Raw genomic sequence first — 18,862 nt, 5'->3', positions numbered from 1 at the left:
GGGCAGTAAGTATTCATATGCTCAATAAGTAGTGATATTGTATATGTTAATGTGTCCATTTAACCATTTCTCTTTCCAAATCTATCCTCAAGGAAGCCCATACTCAGTATTATTTATAGCTAACAGAAGTATTCCCTCACCCATCCAAATGATTGAATTCAGGTGTTCCAATCACTTCCATGGCCACAGTTATATAAAACCAAGCACCTAGGCATGCAGACTGCTTCTACAAACATTTGTGAAAGAATGAGTTGCTCTCAGGAGCTCAGTGAATTCCAGTGTGGTACCGTGATAGGACGCCACCTGTGCAAGTACAGTAGTGAAATTTCCTCACTACTAAATATTCCACAGCCAACTGTCAGTGGTATTATAACAAAGTGGAAGCGATTGGGAACGACAGCAGCTCAGCCATGTAAAATGACAGTGCAGGGTCAGCGGATGCTGAGGCACATAGTGCACAGAGGTCACCAACTTTCTGCAGTCAATCACTACAGACCTCCAAACTTCATGTGGCCTTCAGATTAGCTCAAGAACAGTGTAGAGAGCTTAATGGAATGCAGTGATGTAATGCACCACCACTCTCTATTGTAATTCACCCCAAAGGTGTTCTATCGGGTTGAGGTCAGGACTCTGTGCAGGCCAGTCAAGTTCTTCCACACCAAACTTGCTCATCCATGTCTTGACCTTTTGCTTTGTGCACTGGTGCGCAGTCATGTTGGAACAAGAAGGGGCCATCCCCAAACAGTTCCCACAAAGTTTGGAGCATGGGCAGTGGAGACGTGTTCTCTGGAGTGACGAATCACACCTCTCTGTCTGGCAATCCAATGCACAAGTCTGGGTTTGGCGGTTGCCAGGAGAATGGTACTTGTCTGACTGCACTGTGCCAAGTTTGATGAAGGGGGGATTTTAGTGTGGAGTTGTTTTTCATGAGTTGGCCTCTTTGTTCTAGTGAAAGGAAGTCTTAATGCTTCAGCAGACCAAGAGATTTTGGACAATTTGTTGCTCCCAACTTTGTGGGAACAGTTTGGGGATGACTCCTTCCTGTTCCAACATGATTGCACCAGTGCACAAAGCAAAAGGTCAAGACTCGATGGATGATCGAGTTTGGTGTGGAAGAACTTGACTGGCCTGCACAGAGTCCTGACCTCAACCCGATAGAACACCTTTGGGGTGAATTACAACGGAGACTGCAAGCCAGGCCGTCAGTGTCTGACCTCACAAATGCACTTTTGTAAGAATGGTCTACAATTCCCATAAACACACTCCTAAACCTCATGGAAAGCCTTCCCAAAAGAGTTAAAGCTGTTATAACCGCAAAGGGTGGATTGACATCATTTTAAACCATATGGATTAAGAATGGGATGTCACTCAAATTCATATGCGTGTGACGGCAGACGAGCGAATATTTTTGTCAATATAGTGTATGTTAACACATTCTCTACATGGAATAAACTTAATGTGACATTTTTTCAAATTTTAGTGTACAAGGTTTTAATTATTAAAAATATCTTTATCTACCAATGGAACAATTAATGTATGACAGAGTAAAGGCCACAGGATAACTGTTTTCTTTATATTACTTGTCCATACATTCTTTAGCCAGACAGAGTCCAGAAAGTGTGATAGTGTAAAGACGTTTATCTTGGCAATACAACACTTTTGGGAAACCAAGCCGAGCTCACTAAGATGGATTCTCACAGGAGATAGTCAATTTGAGTAGCCAAGGGACATAAGCAATTATAAACGCACATCGTTGTGGAAATTACTGCTGACTTCTCAACAGCATCCATAAACAAACCAAATCTCTTGAGATATGTCAAGTTTCAGATTAACCTTAACCTAACTACAATACTGGCCATCTAATAAATTAAAACAAAAAAATGCCCTTATGCTTTTGATAATTTTATACACTTTTTAAAATCAGGTTTTCTCCAGAATGTTTATTGCCACTAATTCCCACATGCTACGTAAGAGTCTTGCATGATGGCTTCCAATCTGGGAGGGTGGGGGATGCTTGACACCTTTAACCAAAATGGTCACATGCTGATTACCCCTTACTGTAGTAAGCTTAGCTCAGGGGTCACAACTGAAATGTTAAGAAGAACCATTTTGTCCTTTCAACAAAAATGAAACCACCTTGGGAGGCATGACATTTTATGTCTGTTTTACCATCTTGAGTGTATATCTCAGTAAAAATACAAACACAGATTTACTTTGCTCTGCTTTAAGCTTTAGCTCAGCTATAGCCGCTTTTCTCGCATCTCAGGAAACATTTCCATGGGTTTCCTGTAAAATGTCTCTCAATGTTTTTTTTTACGAGGCTGAAGTTGCTTCTCATTCTCCTGCTTCTCATTGAAATTGTCCCATTCCATCTTAAATGGTGCCCAAGGCGCCAGATTGTACTGCTGTGCCATTTAAGATTAGTTAAGGCTTTATTGTCATTCGCATCACACGTGGTACATGAGGAACGAAATGGTGTACTCAAGGTGCCAGTTAACTCCCAAAAGTAATAATAAACAATAAATAGTAAAGTGGTAAACACTAAATAGTAAGGTGGAACGGGAGAATTTGAACGAGAAGCAGGAGACTGAGAAGTGACTTCAGCTTTGTGAGTTGTTGCAGATTAAATGTATCAGGAAGTGTCAGGTGGAGATTGACAAACATTCTGACAACAGTGTTTTGAAAGTACCTAAAAGTAGTGCACTACTTTTCAAAAAGGAGCTTAAAATGTAGCCACTACTCTTTCTGGAAAAGTAGTTTAATTTTAGCTAGCTATAAATTTTGGGAAATTAGCTACTAAGTAGCTAACTACATATTTTTCAGTATCCATCCCAACCCTGCTTATGTACATCTTGTACACTGTGTAAAAAAATGAAAAAGGTAAAAAGTATGGCTAATAGAAACAACAGTTTACCTCTGTAAATGCAAGTATAGTGACCCCCCCATTTAGTCACAGCTAGTGTCATGGTGATCAATAGCATTACACTGATTGATAGAGGGTAGAAAGTAGAAAGGCCAATAATACTCTATAGACCATCTTAAACTTGGCTATACCATCACCAGGATTTGAATTTGTGATCCCCAAACAATAGGGCAAACCCTTAGACAGTTTGCCACTCAAGAGTCTAAGCTTTTTGTAGCAGGGAGAAGTCATCACCAATGTTATATTTATATCCTTCCATCCATCCATCCATTTTCTAAGCCGCTTCTCCGCCAGGGTCGCGGGGGGATTCTGGAGCCTATCCCAGCAGTCTTCGGGCGGAAGGCAGGATACACCCTGGACAGGTCGCCAGTCCATCGCAGGGCAGACAGACAGACACAGACAGTCACTCACACCTAGGGACAATTTAGCATGTCCAATTGGCCTGACTGCATGTCTTTGGACTGTGGGAGGAAACCCGGAGAACCCAGAGGAAACCCAAGCAGACACGGGGACAACATGCAAACTCCACACAGAGAGGACCCTGGCCGCCCGGCCAGGGAATTGAACCCAAGCCCTCCTCGCTGTGAGGTGACAGCGCTACCCACCACGCCACCGTGGTGCCCCGTTATATTTATATGTATATATTATATGTTATATTTATTATATATTTTCTATATAATATATATTTGTCTTTTTACTTTATATTTCATCTCCTTTCCTTTCAAATCTATCTGTAGTATGAATTAATAAAAATGAAAGCCATTTTTGACAAAGAACCTTGAAACAAAGGCCAAGATATCTGTCAAAACTGCACAAATTAAATGTCAAATTACAGGGTCTTTACTTCACAGCTTTTTTTAGATAGATAGATAGATAGATAGATAGATAGATAGATAGATAGATAGATAGATAGATAGATAGATAGATAGATAGATAGATAGATAGATAGATAGATAGATCTCTGCTGTTTGTCTCTGCACTATGAGCTTTACCTGACAAGCTTCTGACACTGAGACCAAGAAAGAGCATTAGGAGGATTAAACTAGGATTCGACTTCTGTTCAACAACCTGCCCACACATGGAGGATTATGGCACTTCCCTAGCTGGGGCATCCATGACTGTATAGGTCTGGGCGAGGGTTCCTAGAACCCTCTGGCCAGTCACAGACTACATTGACAACAAAAGTGCATAAAATGCCATCTTAAATCTTAAAATCTAAATAAGAAAATACATTAATATTCAAATATTCTGGAATCACTGTTTTAACAAAATGAAAAAATGTTGATAAATAGCAAATAAATGTATTACAGATATATGATCATAGATGTACTGACCATAAATGTAATCTGCAGTCATATCAAAAAGTTTAAACATAAAATATAAATGGGCCATTTATTTTTGCACAGGCCACAGTTTTTTATTATATAATAAGTTCAGCAAGTAAATCATGCTTTGAAATGTGCAGAAGTGTTCCTTGTATATGATTTGCACTTTTTTACTTGTAATATGTCATTTTACAAGGCATGTCCAAACATTTGCATACAACTGTTAATAATTCTATTTAGATGCTACAATTCTAAAGTTTAATAGCTTACAACTAATTGGTAGGAAGCTTCAAATAAAATGAAGTTTTAGATGTGTTCAAAAAGATTAACAGTGTTGTAGTTGTACCCTTAATGACCATTGAGAATGAAACTATAACAAAATTAATATCCAAAATGCCTCATATTTGAGATGTGGAGATGGAATTTTAGGCAGATGTCTTAAAAACAAATTCCTATGAATTAATAATCATGCTGAAGTAAATTTAAATGTGTCAATCGGCCCCACATAAAAAATATATATCAACTTAATTCCATGTAAAATGAATACATTTATAGCCACATTTTTTTTCAATGTACAGTATATCGTCTATTATTTAATAACTTTTGAACTGCTGCATAGAACATCTTAAAATGCCTTCTTGCATCTGATGTAGTATTTCAGACTGCACTGTATAAGTTAGTACTGAAAAAAATAACAGCAATTGTTAAAATGATGAGTGACTCCAAACATAAATGTATTTCTTAGTACATAAAAGGTAAGAATCGATTAATCGGTTAATGGTGACCGCTGACTGTTTGTAGCTGATGATCACTATGCTGTTAAGGTGATATTGTAGGATTGTTCAACACTAAGGATACACAATGAAATTATTATGCATGAAAAATAACTTCATGTTACAGATGCAGCAGCTGGAGGTAAAGAAACACTTGAGTATTTCTGTAAAAACATTAACTGAAAGATTCTTGAATGAAAAGAAAGCATCTTTGTGAAAAAACATTATTAAATCTTTATTTTTTATGAGCATACTCCTTAAAGCATTGCTGTATTACACCACAGTTATATTAATCAAGCCTTTAACAAAATGGTGAGTGAAAGTACTCCTGCAGTTTCTCTGAGAAGGCATGTTATTTACAAGATCTCTGGCATGTCTGAATAATGTGTTATTAATAACACTTTACTGTAAAGTTCATAAGGCTGTATCACAACAAGCTCCTTCATGCAGACTGGCTTTAGACCTCCATAAACATTTACAAATAAATGTAAAAAAAAAAAAAACCTTTTATTTAATGTCAAAAGTTTGCAATTGGCAAACATTTTTTGCGGATTTTTTGAAAGATTAGCAAATCGGTTGGAATATTAATGGTCACTATTAAGGGAAATAGGATTTTCCTATGCAACTCCACAGCAGTCTCGAAATGTATTAAATTCGATGTGACTGTATAATAATGTTGTTGCTGGTGTTATGTTTAACGTCGAATTCTGACTGGGCACCTGGCCAGGCTTTGTCCTTCAAGCTCAGACAGGCTTTGCTTAATGGAGGCTGCTCCACGAGGGACCAATCGGTATGTGAGCGCCGTAGCTGTGGAAACAGACAGCGAGCACATCCACACTGCATTTGACAGCGGATCATGATAAACGCTTTTCTGGAGATGGATTTCGTGGGAAACTGAATTCCGCTGGGAAGGCAGAGGAAGGCAAAATCATGTGAAACACTCGAAACGATGCTGGATAGTCCTGACTTTTGTCACAGAATGGAATTACGTTGGACTTTTGAGTTGATCACCCGCTTAATCTTCAGTCAAAGGGACTGAAACAGTGTCTTCTGCTCGTCCTGGTAAGTTTAATGCAGCTTTAGTGAGGAGCATCGACAGGGAATACCTCCGTTATCTTCTTTCTTAGGGGTCACTACAAAGCCGTACAGTTTGTTAATAACTTTCACGAAACAGGCTGCTTTAATGTATCTGAAATTGAAAAATGAAAAATGAAAATGAATATATAGAAAAATGAATCATATAAAACAATGACAGACGTTGTGGACAAAGAGTGCGACCAACAAGCTTGCGAACTTCAGTTTTAACAGATTAACAAAAGCTGCAACGCATTGACGCCATGTTTAGGCGCTATTCGACGTTATTCGTTTTATATCCTAATGAGACGTGTTTATCGAATGTGCTTAACAGGTGTTCTCATCTTTCCACATACATTCTCAGCCCAGTTTCCTACACTGTCCTCTTAAGATCATGTGTTCGTACACTTATCTACATTCCTTAATCTTCCAATAAACATGTTCCAATATTCAGTACCCAGAGACAAACTGACTAAAGTGTGTTGGAAACTGGATTAGAACAGTGTCTGGGTGGGTTAATGGCCCTCAAACACTCACAAGCTTGGAGCCTACCAGGCTAGGCCCAAGATACCAATACATTTGGTACAACTGGCGTATTGAAGACAAGCACTTAAAATTATATTTAGATAAACGTATGTAATTAGCGTTTGAAATTATGCTATAAACAGGTACCAAATGGAAATATTGTTCCTCAGGATTTCTCTTGACTGTGGACTACAGAGGTGATATTACACACATGAATCTTAGTGGTAGAATTCCATTGGAGGAAAGCGTCCATGAAATGTATGTATATTTTTGGATGTTAATAGAGTAATGCAATGGATTCCAAAACAATGGAAAATGGAAACTTGTTTTAATTTAACTCTAGGAAAACATCACAACTGCGGTATAGGATGGCCTTTTACAGCAGCTGTCAAATATAAGGCTCCCTGGCTCCCTTAGCATTTTCATGACTTTAAATACGACCAAAACAATCATGGAGCAAAATCCATGAGTATTTAGAGAATTTATCCCCCCTTGCCCATAATCTGAAATTGCTTGTTTGGCAGCTCAGATATCTGTGATTTCTGGTTTCATACAATAGGCTACATCAGAAAACTGTATTATAATTTTAGTTTATTTAATAGGCTACATAATAAATATCACGGGTAAAGCCTTTGGCTAAACATTGGCTGTGCCGTCTGACATGTCAATAGACAGAAAGCACAGTCAATACATTTTTAATAATGTAATTAATGGCATGATCAACAATGTTCAACATTTCTGACTCAACAAATTTATGTTGCTAGTGTATTATTTAGTTATTAAAATACTAATCAACTTGATCACATTTGAAAATCTCAGTCAAGATTTTTTTGTCAAAAGATATCTGTAATCATTTCAAGGCTTGTTAAATGGTTATACTGTGGGACCTTTAGCATTCTAAAGGTTTCTTTCTGAACTGTTGAATTTTGCAAGGAACAGTGGAGGTGTCTGTAATGCAGTTGCTAGGGAAGCTGTGAAAGTAAAAGGCCAAAACTCTGGAAGTTAATCACCTGTGCATCTAAATACACATGCGAGATTACTTAAAACATTTTTTGGAAGATTTTTTTAGACTTTCTTTCTTTTTTAAACTTACAGTGGTTGCACAAAGGATTTGGATATTTTTGCCATACTTATAAATACGTTAATTTAATTGCGTGGGTGGTGTCTATCAAATGTCATTGTTGGAACAGTCTCTTTGAAGAAGTCTTTGTATAGAAGAGACCATGGGTATTGTGGTACAGGGAGCAGAGAGAGTTTACCCACAAAGAGGAGATGAGGCGTTTGACTAGTAAAGAAAATAGCTCAAGAGGTGTATAGTGGATTAATATAATTAACATTTTTTTTATTTTGCATACAAGTTATGCACTAACTTCCAAAATACCTAATGAACCTGTTGGAAGAGACAAGCATTTTTATTATTATCTCACTGTGGCCCCATAAAAAATCTCTCAAGAATCTCAAAAGAATCTCCTGTTCTTTTTCTGAAATTGGCCAATGCAGGAGAAGTGGGGGAGTCGATAAATTTCAATGATATTTCTGTGTGAAAAATCATTCTTTTTAGACATGGCTTTTTGTCTTGATTCAAGAATCCTCCATCAGGATCCTGCATCAGGCCAGCTGAAGCTGCTGGCACATTCATGTTGCTACTCACTGTGTTGTTGGAACAGTTCTTGATAATCACATTCATTCACTATTATCTGGCTAGAGTGTGATATTGTCTTTACATACTGAACAGCAGTGGGTGGGTGGGGCAGCGGGGGTGAGGGGGTTAGTGGAAACTGGAGAACTAATGTTGTAGTTAAATACAAACCTTGATTCCAAATTTTAAATGGTAATAAAAACAGAAAGCATTGATTAGTAAATTCTGCTTAAATGCATTAAATTGAAAACAAAACAAAAAGGATTTATTTTTATTCATTTGATGTTTCATCTGATGATCTACTATTTATTAATTTCATTAAAATATATGGCCATTCCAAATTTTATATCTGCACTTACAAAAAGTTGGAGCAGGAGCATGTTTACCACTGTCTTACATTATCTTTCTTTTAAACAACACGTAATATGTTGGGAACTGAAGAGGTTTGGACTGTAGGTTGAACAGTCTAGCTCTCACATTCAGATTACACTACCATGCTGTTGTAATATGTGCAGAATGTGCCTTAGTGTTAAGTTGAAATAATGGAAAAAGATGTCATCTTCTAGGCAGCATATGTTGCTCCACAATGTATATGTATTGTACAGTGTTAATAGTTCCTTCACAGATAAGCAGGTTACCCATTGCATGGGCACCACCACAGGCCCAGGCTTTTGAATTATACAATCTGGAGGGTCTTATTTTTCTTTGTTTCAGAGAGCATAAAGCCCATAAACAATCTGAAAGTTTGACTCATCAGACCATAATACACAATTCCAATTGCCATCAGTTGATTTAAGATGAGCTTAAGACCAGAAAAGGTGGCAGAGTTTCTGGACATTATTGGCATATGGTTTCCCCAATGCATAATACTTTCTTAATTTGTGTTAGTAAATGCATTTTTACCAATATTTTACCAAAGTATTCTGGTGTCTATGTGGTGATATCTTTCGCAGAACTATGACAATTTTTAATGCAGTGCCATCTGAAAGATCGAAGGTCACAGACATCCGTGAATGTTTTAAAGATATTGTAAACCCTGGTATTGTATTTCAAATACAATCAAAATGTTTTATTATATTTATCTATATAATACATCTATTTATGCTATAGGCTTTTAGGAAAACACTGGATAAAATAGTATTATGAATAGAAATAGTCTACAGCAAGCAAGATATTTGTCACTGGACAGTTTCTAGTTTGGAAAGACAAGTGGATGTTAACAGGGCAAATCTGTTTTGCACATTAAACCCAGTAAACACATGTACCTGCTTCTACACTGAGTAATTTTGAAAGCAATCATTATTTTTACAAAATAAACAAATTTCTTTCTCAGCCTTTTAAAATGCATTGAATGAATATTGAAGTTTCTTCAGTACATTTTACACTTCATTTTAACAATAACCAATAGGGCTTGTAGAATCACACATGGTTTCTAAGAACATTTTCTAAGGAAAGACAATTTTTGGGTTAAAGTAGAGAACTACTCAGACAGGCATTCTTAGAGACTATTAAGTGTTGCTAGTTTTAGCCTGCCCAAAGTAGAATGTCAACATTAGAGTGCAAACTGCCTTTAGCCTTACACAGCTTGCTTTCCTGGAACAGAGTGGAGTGGAGTGATCCTCTTAACATCCAAGATGTACTGTGTATTTATAGACTGTCAACGTGCTACGGTTTACTACTTAATTTTTCTGTCCATGTGTTTCACCTATTCTCTTTTGTTAAAAGAAAGGAGTTCTCCAAGAGTAATTTTTGAAAAACAATGTCTTACGCTCCATGCAACTGATAGAGATGTAAGTGCCTCCAGTCAGATTTAAAAAGTCTATTTTTACTCATGCAGAAACTACTTTAAAGGAAACAATATGTTTGTATGTAAACAATATGTCTGACAAATAAAAAGGCAAACCATAGACTCCTGAAAAGGCTGTTGGCCTTAATTTTATGTAACACAGTTTATGCCATACAGTGTGACGTGTCATCACCTAGTGTAAAGAGCAGCAGGCTTTTACAAGTGGAGTTATGAGGTTTTTAAATGATAGCAATATTTTTTAGGTTATGATCATATTTTCAGATTCTGTTTGATTTGATTTTCAGATTCGATTTTAATGTGCTGTGCAAAATCTGGTATTATCCTTCATTTATTTAATTTTAAAACAGCCATTAGGTACAAGTCAGGAGATATTTCTGAGGACATTAGATGTAGGTTTGCAAAACTAGATTTTAAAAAGTAATCAAAAGATTTTGAGAAAATGGGACTCCTAACAACAATGCAAGATCTGATACACCACCAAAATTGTCACCATCTGATAGACAGTAAATAGTGGTCATCCTTGAGAGATAGGAGAAAATCAAGGTTCTTTTGATTTCTCTTAAAAATGCAAAAGGCTTTCTGTCCATCCTTCCACTGTGAGTCTGAAAGGATATTCAGCTGTAAAAACTAGACAATAAAAAAGAAATTTTCAAAGAAGCTGCTGATATTTTCAGAACAATGGACTGACCACCCCAGAGTCCAGACCTCAGTAACATTTATTGTGTTTGGGATTACTTGGATCATGAGAAGCAGAAAGGCAACCAATTTCTAAGACTGAATTTTGAGATGTGGAAAAATATCACTGCAGATTTCTTTGAAATCTTCTCCTGAAAAGAAAGGTAACTATAATAAACACAAAAGCTGGATACAAAAATTAGTTGAACAGTTGATGTTATGTTTTTTTGTGTAATTTTCTTTTAATGTCTTTTTTCCAGATGCTGAAAATGAATATATTGTTTTTAATGGCTGTCTTGGCTGGAAATTAAATTCATTAGGGGTGGTTTCTGACTTTGTAAATAAAATGTATTAAAAAATAAAGTTAAAGAAGTTTAATGTGATGTTCACTGAACCACTGAATCATCTTTATGCTAAGAATGCTTTTGTGAAACCTAGCTCGGATTTGGCTCAGATAAATAAAAGTTATCAAATAGTACTTTCTCGGTGGCTGCAGCGCTATAAGAATCACAACATCTAAAGTTTATAAGTTCTTTAGAAAAAAGGCCATTTAAGCATGTCACTTAAGCTTGTCTGTCCATACCTTAAGCCCCAGCCCACTGTACTATGACATGCCTACTTTTGATAGCTGACAGTGGTTTCCACAACAGTAAATGACAGATGCTTGAAAGAGAGCGAGGGATGTAGTTTTGAAATTTGATTTTTCAATACTGTATTAAAATTGTAACAAGCGTAGCAATCATATGCACATTTATCTTCGTGCTGCATGCATTATTTGAATTAAAATTTTGATGAAATGTTACTGACTCCTGTATCATTTCTGCAGCTGTCACAAACATCTCCTGTGCAGTTGGTAGTACAGCAGGAGAAGGAATGGCCAAAATCTGCACAGAGCAATCATACTCTACCCGCAAGTCTGCTTTTACTCCAGAGCTGGACCCCCAGTGGGTTGATAGAGAAGACAGGTCAGATCACACATACAGTCACACATACACATATGTATTTTTTCTTTTTGCTTATCTGAATCCTTGTGGCGGCATGGTGGATAGTACTGTCGCCTCACAGCAAGAAGGGCCTGAATTCAATTCCCGGCCGGGTGACCAGTGTCCTTTCTGTGTGGAGTTTGCATGTTGTCCCTGTGTCTGCGTGGGTTTCCTCCCACAGTCCAAAGACATGCAGTCAGGCCAACTGGGGATGTGTGTCTGTCTGTCTGTCTGTCTGTCTGCCTGCCTGCCCTGTGATGGACTTGCGACCTGTCCAGGGTGTATCCTCCCTTCTGCCCAATGACAGCTGGGATAGGCTCCAGCACCCCCGCGACCCTGAAGGAGAAGTGGCTTAGAAAATGTGTGTGTGAATCCTTGTGAGTCATACATAATTAAGCTACAGGGTCTTGATACAGGTGAAAACTAATTGCAATAAAAGACAGTAAACGGGGGTGCAACCGTATAAGCGTTCATCAGGAGGTTGCGAGCTTGATCCCTAGTGATCAAGGTACAGCCATCCATGGCCTGGAGTCCAAGACAACACAACTAGACTTGCTCTCTCTGGGTGGGTAGGATGGCCCCCTCTTCTCCCCTCATCACTCAACGCTAGTCAGCTGACGTAACAGAACTAGCGATTGGCGCTTTCCTGCGAGCGCGTTCGGCTGTCCTGTGACGTTGCATGAGTGGCAGTTTGAAAAGATGTGGTGGCTGGTTTTGCAAGTCTCGGAGGAAGCCTGTGTTAGCCTTCACGCTCCTAGCACTAATAGTAGCGTGTGATTGAGGGAGTCCTAACTAGCAGGTGGAATTGGAAACAACTGAATTAGGGAGAAAAATCCCCCCGTAAAAAAAAAAAACACAATAGAAGAAAAGCACAATAAAAAAGTCTCATCTTACATTCATTTTACTGACATCAATACTTTTATCCCTCAATATTTCAGTGTGTAAATACAGTAAAATACATGTATTTTAGTAGAAACTGGCTAAACAGTGTAGAGCTGCTTCTGAGATGTAAATGGACACTTTGAACACTTGTAGCATTATACATGTTTCACAAGATATAGGGATAACACTGGTAAAAATAACTATTTAATGCATTAAGATTAAGACATCTTCTGTAGTGGCAGTGGAGTGAGTAAAGACTGTTATTTTGCACTTGGGACAGATAACTGTTTTTTGTAAATAATAACAACAATAATATGTTTTATCTTGTCTTAGGATATCCTTTGTACTCAGACATGGAGGTTGGTTATCACAAAGGAAAAAAAATGCAAAAAGCAGTTCAACTACGGAGGGCTCTGAAAATGTTCCGGAGCAGGGTGGGGAAAGCTGGGACAACAAGGAAGGTCAAGATCAACTTCAAAAGAGAAAGTGAGATGTGTTTTGCTGTATTAGCAGTAGCCAGATAAATATCACTTAAGTGAGCCATTTCAAATAAAACCTATGCCACTGCTTTTACAGTGTAGACCTGTTTCTGAGACTGTTTGAGGTGTGCTTTGCATTGTCAGTGGCATGTGAATCCTTAAAAGTATTCTCCAGTGATTTTCCACCTAATTTCCATCTACAGTGAGTTATCATGGACTATACTTAGTAATAGACCTAAAAAACCAGGAAACATTTACCCATGTATTTCTGTTATAAGTATGTTTTAGGTAAACATGTTCTTCTGTATTTATGCAAATACAGCGGAACACTTTATTTATGAAAATGTATATATAATCTCACCAAATGTCAGCTGAGATAAGCTACAGCACCCCCTGTGACCCAGAAGGATAAGTGGTTTAGATGGTGTGTGTGTGTGTGTGTGTGTGTGTGTGTGTGTGTGTGTGTGTGTGTGTGTGTGTGTGTGTGTGTGTATAACCTGTGTATTGTCTGTTGTTTGCTACTTGTGTAAGATTCTAGGTTAACAGAAACTTAGCAGAACTGAAACCAATTTTCAGTGGGAAGAATATCTTCCTGTCTTTTTTTTTAGGCAAAGCAGACAGACAGAATGTTTTGCTTGGGCACATAAATAGAGGTGGCAAACAGTGTTGCTTTTTGCATTTAGCTGATTGCATCAATCTTTATTCTCATCTAAGAAAGTCACATGTCTGTCTGTTGTGGAAAAAAACATATACTGCCAACAACTGAACTGGGAGAGTCCTTGAGCCATTCATATGGTTTAGTCACTGATACAATTCAATCATGATACGCAAGCTTTATGTTTCTGACTAACTAATGCTTGTTTGGTCACATCTACTTTGCAGCCACAACAGGAATAGTGGACACTGGCCTCTTGCTACACTAAATATGAATAACTGCAACAACACAGATGAGTAAGTGAGTTAAAGGGGAAATCCACTGAATTTTTTTAAATATGAGAAGAACTTAAGTTTTTTGTCTGCATGTACCTCTCTACCCTGAACATATTTTTAAAAAATGTTTTAGGCCAATACCATATTGTGGCCAATTTTTAATTATTATTTGAAAAAAAAACTTTAGAGAAATCTGGTTCCTGTCACCATCACTGTGAATTCTAACTCGGTAGGTTTCTGTAGAACTGAGTATTTTACATCAAACCAGTCTGAATTCTTTCTATAGTGCTCCCCAGTGGCACAGTGGTAGGGTGCAGGGCTTGCAAGGCAAGGGTTGCTGGTTTCAATCCAGCTGGGAGTTACCCCCTTCAAAATTACACAACATAGTCCCTGTCTCCCATCATTATTTGGGGGCAGTCATGGGCTGGAGGTTAGACAAAGAAAAGATCTCCTGAGCCTATGGTACGTGACTGAAGTGCCCTTGAGCAAGGTGCCTAACCCCTAACTGCTCCCCGGGCGCTGTGGATAGGGCTGCCCATTGCTCCAGGCAAGTGTGCTCACTGCCCCCTAGTGTGTGTGTGGTGTTTCACTGGATGGGTTAAATGTGGAGGTGAAATTTTCCTGTTGTGGGACTAATAAGGGTCACTTAAGGATAATGGTTTAATAATTCAGAAATTTTGAAAAATCTGTGGAATTCCCCTTTATATATTATTGTAATGTTTTGTACTGTACCACATAATACTAAACTCATTATCGTATGATATTAACCACACAAACTAATTTATTAAAGCAAAAAGGATAACAAGGAGATAAAGAAAGACGACAAGAAAGAGGACGGAAAAAAGGATGAAAAGAAAGATGAGAAGAAGGAGGAGAAAAAAGATGACAAAAAGGATGACAAAAAGGATGATAAAAAAGACGACAAAAAGGATGACAAAAAGAAAGAAGACCCACCGTAAGTAGTTGATGTTTTTAGCAGCTATTTTAGCATGTTATTGCTAAAATAGCTGAACAATTAATTAAATATGTACTTTTTTCAGGAAAGAATATTGGATAATGGACCCTGCTACAGACATGTACTACCACTGGCTTACCATTGTAGCAGTACCTGCCTTCTACAATTTGATGATGCTCATCACCAGGTAATTAATGACGTGGTCAGATTAAGCATTTGCTTCAGGGCAACAAGGAAACACGGAAAAACAGCAAGATTATATTTTTGTACATTATGTTGAACTTTTAAATTCTTCTTTTTAACACCTGCTACAGATTCTGAAAAAGATTTGTATCAGGGCCTTTGACAAGGTCACTCGAACATTTAATATGGATCTAGTCACTTATTTTTGTCCAGTTTTAAGGAGCTTTACTTAGCCAAAAAAGTTACCCATAATATATACTAGTATCAATTTGTTCTGGTTGTTTGTCCCTGCTGAAAGAGAAGCAACCTCAAATCATGATGCTGCTACCAGCATTCACTCTGTTCATGCTCTATATACTGCTTAATACTTAAACTATACATTACTTGACCACAGCATCTTGTGCCAGATTCAGGTGCCATGAAAATCATAGCTGAGCTGTACAATGTCCATGTGTAAGCAATGACTTCCTTCTTGCTGTATGTGTTTGTGCAGCATTCTGGAATTATTGATTGTTGAAGATTTCAGAGTTTTTACTCGCCTTGGAGTGGCATGTTTTACAAGTTTCTTCCTGGTCTGGAAGTTTAGGTTAGAGGGACAATTTAGTCATTCTTTAATGTTTTAAAGTGTGTCTTCCACGTCATAAGTACATAATAAAGACTGCACACAGGTTTGTTAAGAGATTCATGTACCTCTCTTTTCTTGATCTGTTCTGTTCAGTGACTTTCTGCTTCATCTAACTTTTTTCACCATCTCAGTGAGGAATCTTAAACACACATTACTTGAATGGATGGTTCTAAGTACTGACAGCGCCCTCCAGAGTACAGTTCAGCCAAGACAAAGGCTATAAAAACGTCTTTGTTGTTTATCAGCTTGCTCTAACAATGAAAGTATGAAATAAATCACAATTAAGAAATGTTTTCAAAGAAACATAGACAAGAAAGGAAGGTTTTTCTTTCTTTGAAATATTTTTACCTCAGTGGAAGTTTAGATTTCTTAGTTATTTCTTTGTGTTAGATCAAGGTGATATTTTTTTTTTATATATACTGTACACAGTGGTATGTTTTCTCCTTTTTGTCAAGCTTGATTTACCACTTGGAAATTTGCAGTTTGAGTCTTTCTTTGAGTGCATGCTTTGGACATCATAGCTATGATCTGAATAGTTGTTTGAAAACGACCATATATCATCCTTTGGCTTTCCTCTTCTTTATCCTTAAGTGGTTTTGTGTGTATCTGATCACTTTAGAAATATCTCCTGAAAAACAATAACTTAATGGTCATTTAACCAGAAATAAAAGAAATGAAGGGTAGTCTCTGATTTGACACATGAGTAATTACTTTTTTTTTTAGAGCATGCTTCAATGAGCTGCAGGATAATTACACCATGCTGTGGATTACCTTGGATTATACATCAGATGTTATCTACTACATCGACACCTTTGTCAGATCCAGAACAGGTAAAACACATTTTGAATATTGTATATGTATATAATATATTTGTACATTTGTATGCACAGAACATTTAGCGTAAGCTTGTCAATTTTGTCTAAATATTCATGTTAAATATTTTACCAGGTTTTCTGGAACAAGGCTTGCTGGTGAAAGATCTTAAGAAGCTAATGGAATACTACAAAAAAACACCACAGTTCAGATATGACCTGATCGCAATGCTACCAACAGATGTATTTATGGTTTATGTGGGCATAAACAATCCTGAATTGAGATTTAATCGTCTTTTCAAACTGTCTCGACTCTTTGAGTTCTTTGACCGAACTGAGACGAGGACGAACTTTCCCAATATCTTCCGCATTGGCAACCTTGTACTCTACATCTTAATTATCATTCACTGGAATGCCTGCATCTTTTTTGCTATCTCCAAAACACTTGGCTTTGGGACAGACACTTGGGTCTACCCCAACATCAGTGATCCTGAATATGGTCGCTTGGCAAGGAAGTATATTTACAGCTTATACTGGTCCACGCTCACTTTAACAACCATCGGAGAGACTCCACCTCCTGTTAGAGACATTGAGTACTTGTTTGTTGTTACTGACTTTCTTATTGGTGTGCTTATATTTGCCACTATTGTTGGTAATGTTGGTGCCATGATCTCCAACATGAATGCTTCACGTGCTGAATTCCAGGCCAAGATTGATTCCATTAAACAGTACATGCAGTTCCGTAAGGTCACCAAAGATCTAGAGGCTCGTGTTGTGAAGTGGTTTGACTACCTTTGGACTGAAGAGAAGACCTGCGATGAGAAAGAAGTGCTTAAGTACCTTCCAGACAAGCTAAAGGCAGAGATTGCCATCAATGTGCATTTGGAAACTCTGAGAAAGGTTCGCATATTTCAAGACTGTGAGGCAGGCCTGCTCATTGAACTGGTGCTCAAGCTTCAACCTCAGGTCTTTAGCCCTGGAGACTACATCTGCAAGAAGGGTGACATTGGCCGTGAAATGTATATCATTAAAGAAGGTAATCTGGCTGTGGTAGCAGATGATGGTGTTACACAGTTTGTGGTACTCAGTGATGGTGCCTACTTCGGCGAGATTAGTATCTTGGGCATCAAAGGTAGTAAGGCTGGAAACCGTAGAACTGCAAACATTCGTAGTGTGGGCTATTCAGACCTCTTTGCCCTCTCTAAAGATGATCTCATGGAGGCCCTGACTGAATATCCAGATGCCAAGCAGGCTCTGGAGGAGAAAGGCAGGGCCATTCTGATGAAAGATGGCTTGATTGATGAGACAATGGCCAAAGCAGCAGATGCTAAAGACCTAGAGGACAAGGTGGCCATGCTTGAGACAAATCTTGAGGTGATGCAGGTCAAGCTTAAACGCATAACAGGAGACTGGGCAGCGAGCCAGGGCAGGATCAAGCAGAGGATCAGCAACATGGAAGCCAGAGTGAAAACACTCAGGGAGGATGACCTGCCCGAATAGCAGTGGACAAGAAAGATTAATAGTTCTATAAAGTTCTGTTAGTATTCTTATTTTACAGTAGATCTCAAGGTTGGAACTTGCATGAAAATACATAAATACAATCACCGAAAATCTTAAATGTATAATAACTGCAGAGCGCCTTTTATACAACTTTACAGAACTCTATTTTATTAAAAAATGGAGATCTATAGAGTTCTTGGCTGGATATTAGTTACAGGGTTGACTGTCATTCATGCTCTGTAGATGTGCATTTTATAAAAGTGAAAATGACTAAAAAGTGATAATGTGTTGAATTTTACTACATTTACAGAGTGTAATATTATACTAGGAATACAAATTTCCTTGAGCTTGCTGGATGCAATGAAAGCTGGCTCCTTCAGTTGTTCTTTATTTATGACAATTTGATGAGGATTCCATGACACTTTATGTAAACATACATATGCAAATGCAAAATGTGTGTGTATTTAAGTCTCTAATATTTGCCATGTCAAACATATGCCTTTTTTTAAGCAAGAAAAGAAAAACTGCACAGCATCAGAGACTTCTTACATCTAAACTCAGGGCAAATTGTTTAATATGGGAGCATTCATATTTTTAGACAGAGACTGCTTTTACTATTAGCAGGGATCCAACTTAAGATTGATTTGTTTGAATAAATACTATCAAATGAAAATGTATCTGCATTTGTCATTTGTTTTAGCAACATGCATATTTCAAAGGAGAACTATCAAACTTTGCAACCTGAGAGTAGTTTTAGATTTAAAATACATCC

General features: G+C 37.7%; 1 protein-coding gene across 1 annotated transcript; it reads left to right on the top strand.

Annotated features, from left to right (window-relative positions):
* Positions 1-5,815: 5,815 nt before the first annotated feature.
* On the top strand, positions 5,816-18,763 carry LOC108439359 (cyclic nucleotide-gated channel cone photoreceptor subunit alpha). The gene is made up of 8 exons (XM_017717732.1): positions 5,816-6,083; positions 11,568-11,706; positions 12,940-13,092; positions 13,968-14,036; positions 14,806-14,970; positions 15,056-15,157; positions 16,502-16,608; positions 16,727-18,763. The coding sequence occupies exons 2-8, from the start codon at positions 11,615-11,617 to the stop codon at positions 18,088-18,090; spliced, it is 2,052 nt and encodes a 683-aa protein (XP_017573221.1). The 5' UTR covers positions 5,816-6,083; positions 11,568-11,614; the 3' UTR covers positions 18,091-18,763.
* The last annotated feature ends 99 nt before the right edge of the window (positions 18,764-18,862 follow it).

This window comes from Pygocentrus nattereri, chromosome 12 (genome assembly GCF_015220715.1).
Source record: "Pygocentrus nattereri isolate fPygNat1 chromosome 12, fPygNat1.pri, whole genome shotgun sequence".
NCBI lineage: Eukaryota > Metazoa > Chordata > Actinopteri > Characiformes > Serrasalmidae > Pygocentrus > Pygocentrus nattereri.
This window is presented reverse-complemented; position numbering and strand designations above follow the sequence as displayed.